This window comes from Phacochoerus africanus, chromosome 4 (genome assembly GCF_016906955.1).
Source record: "Phacochoerus africanus isolate WHEZ1 chromosome 4, ROS_Pafr_v1, whole genome shotgun sequence".
Lineage (NCBI taxonomy): Eukaryota > Metazoa > Chordata > Mammalia > Artiodactyla > Suidae > Phacochoerus > Phacochoerus africanus.
In genome coordinates, this window is record NC_062547.1 from 56,380,758 (window position 1) to 56,383,007 (window position 2,250).

The window sequence follows — 2,250 nt, forward strand, 5'->3', positions numbered from 1 at the left end:
TAGTGAAACTTGCTTAGAAATGTGAGTAATCCACAATAATGAATGGATATACCTGGTTCATAAAACTTAATTTTCCACAAACTGTTTCAGTAGGAATATGGATTGCAGCGAATGGAAAATGAAATCTCATTTGAGAAACCTCATCTGATATGAGAGTTGTTGTGGCTACTTAGATCAACTGGGTATGTTCTGGGTGTGGGTAGTACTTGCAAGAATGTCTTGGAATTCCCACTGTGGTGCAGTGGGTTGATCTGGGATATCTCTGTGGAGAGCCAGTTAGGAAGAATGGGTTGAAATTCCACATGACATGGGGAGGCTGAGGAAGAAAAATGTATGTCCTTGATATTTCTAATTTGCATTAGTTAAACTCAATATTGACAAAGCAGTCCTATTATTAACTTCACAATTTCCTTGATCTCTGTTGGCAGCTCCAGGTCCTAATTCTTGATCCCCAGGTGTACCTGATATTGAATCACTTCCAGAGGATGCACCACCCTAAAAAATATAAACCTATCATTTTCCTTTCACAGTGGTATAAGGAATTCTTATACTTGATAAGAATCTTAGTTAAATCTCTGAAATGAAATTTTCCTATTTAGAAAGAAAGAATAAAAGTTATTTAGTAATTATAGGTCTACTATGAAAAGAATGAGAAGTCTTCTGGCTTTAATTTGATCTAGATATACAGAAAACATCATTTACATATATTGGAAAACATACTGAAAGTAGTAGAAGGGTTATGCTGAATGGAAGCATCAGATAGTTTCCATGTTCAAATACATGACAAATAAATCTTTTCTTTGACAACATTTCAGAAAGAAATAAATATTTCATGTTGATGGGAAAAAAACACCATAAAGAAAAATAATAATGCTATGCATGGTCATTCATATAGATAATGACATAAGCTGTATCATATATACTTATGAATGATAATTTTGTCCACATGAATGAATTATTTTCTTCTCCTTTAGATTAATTGTAGTCCTTGCATGTAATAATATTTCAATTACTGAATGCAGATGAATGGATTTATATGCAATTCCTGGTAATTGTAGAAAAACTTTGTCTACAGTTGCACAGAGTAGATTCTATGCATTACTCTTCTCAAGGCCCCCATTACCTCCTTATTTCTCAAGCTATAGATAATAGGGTTGAGCAATGGGGTCAGGATTGTGTAGAAGACAGCCAAAGCCTTGTCTTCTGTTGGAGATCTTAAGGATCTGGGACGTAGATAAGTGTAAACAAAGGGTGCATAGTAGAAAGTAACCACAGTGAGGTGGGTGCTGCAGGTGGAGTAGGCCTTCTTCTTCCCTTCTGCTGAGTTCATGCGATAGACAGCAAGGAGAACATGACCATAGGAACATGCAATACCAATGAAAGGTAGCAAGAGGAAGACAGTGGTGCTCACAAACACTGTGTATTCATAGATCCAGGTGTCCATGCAGGCCAGAGTCAACATGGCTGGGACATCACAGAAGAAATGATTGATGGCCCTGGTCTGGCAATAAGGGATATGGAGGGCATATGTGGTGTGGGCACAGGAGTTGATAGAGCCCATTATCCAAGATCCCATTATCATAGACATGCACACTTTTCTGCTGATTCTAATAGGGTAGTGAAGAGGAAAGCAAATGGCCACATAACGATCATAAGCCATAGAGGCCAAGAGCAATCCTTCTGTACCTGCTATAGTCAAGAAGAAGAAACTCTGAACCCCACAACCAATGAAAGAGATAAATTTGTTTCCAAACAGAAAGTTGGAGGCCATTTTGGGGACAATAGTGCAAATATATGTCAGGTCCATGAGGGATAGCTGACTAAGTAAAAAATACATGGGTTTGTGAAGATGGATGTCCAGAAGGATGAGAAGAATCATGGAGACATTACCAAATAGAGCCATTAGGAAAATGAGGACAATGATAATAAAAAGAAACAAGCCAATTCTTGAAGGGGGAAATAACCCCAATAAGATAAAATCAGTTGATGTTTGATTATAATTTTCCATGTGGCATTCATGCAATATTTCCTAAAGGCAGACACAGAGTAAGTCAGTCAGGTTTAAAATAAGAAGCCATTTTAAATTGTTTTTTAGTCAGACTGTGTATTATTTTAAAAAATTCAACTCAAATGGAGAACTGAATTATCATTTTAAAAAATAAACATTAGGTTTTGAGCCAAGGTTTAAAATTTAAATATGCAAACATTTTTCAGCCCAAGAGTTTTCCAAGAATTATTATAGTTATAAAA

General features: G+C 36.2%; 1 protein-coding gene across 1 annotated transcript; it reads right to left on the reverse strand.

Moving 5' to 3' along the window:
* Positions 1–1,069: 1,069 nt before the first annotated feature.
* LOC125124191 (olfactory receptor 2L2-like) lies at positions 1,070–2,008 on the reverse strand. Its single transcript, XM_047774341.1, has one exon. The coding sequence runs from the start codon at positions 2,006–2,008 to the stop codon at positions 1,070–1,072; it is 939 nt and encodes a 312-aa protein (XP_047630297.1).
* Between the last annotated feature and the right edge of the window lie 242 nt (positions 2,009–2,250).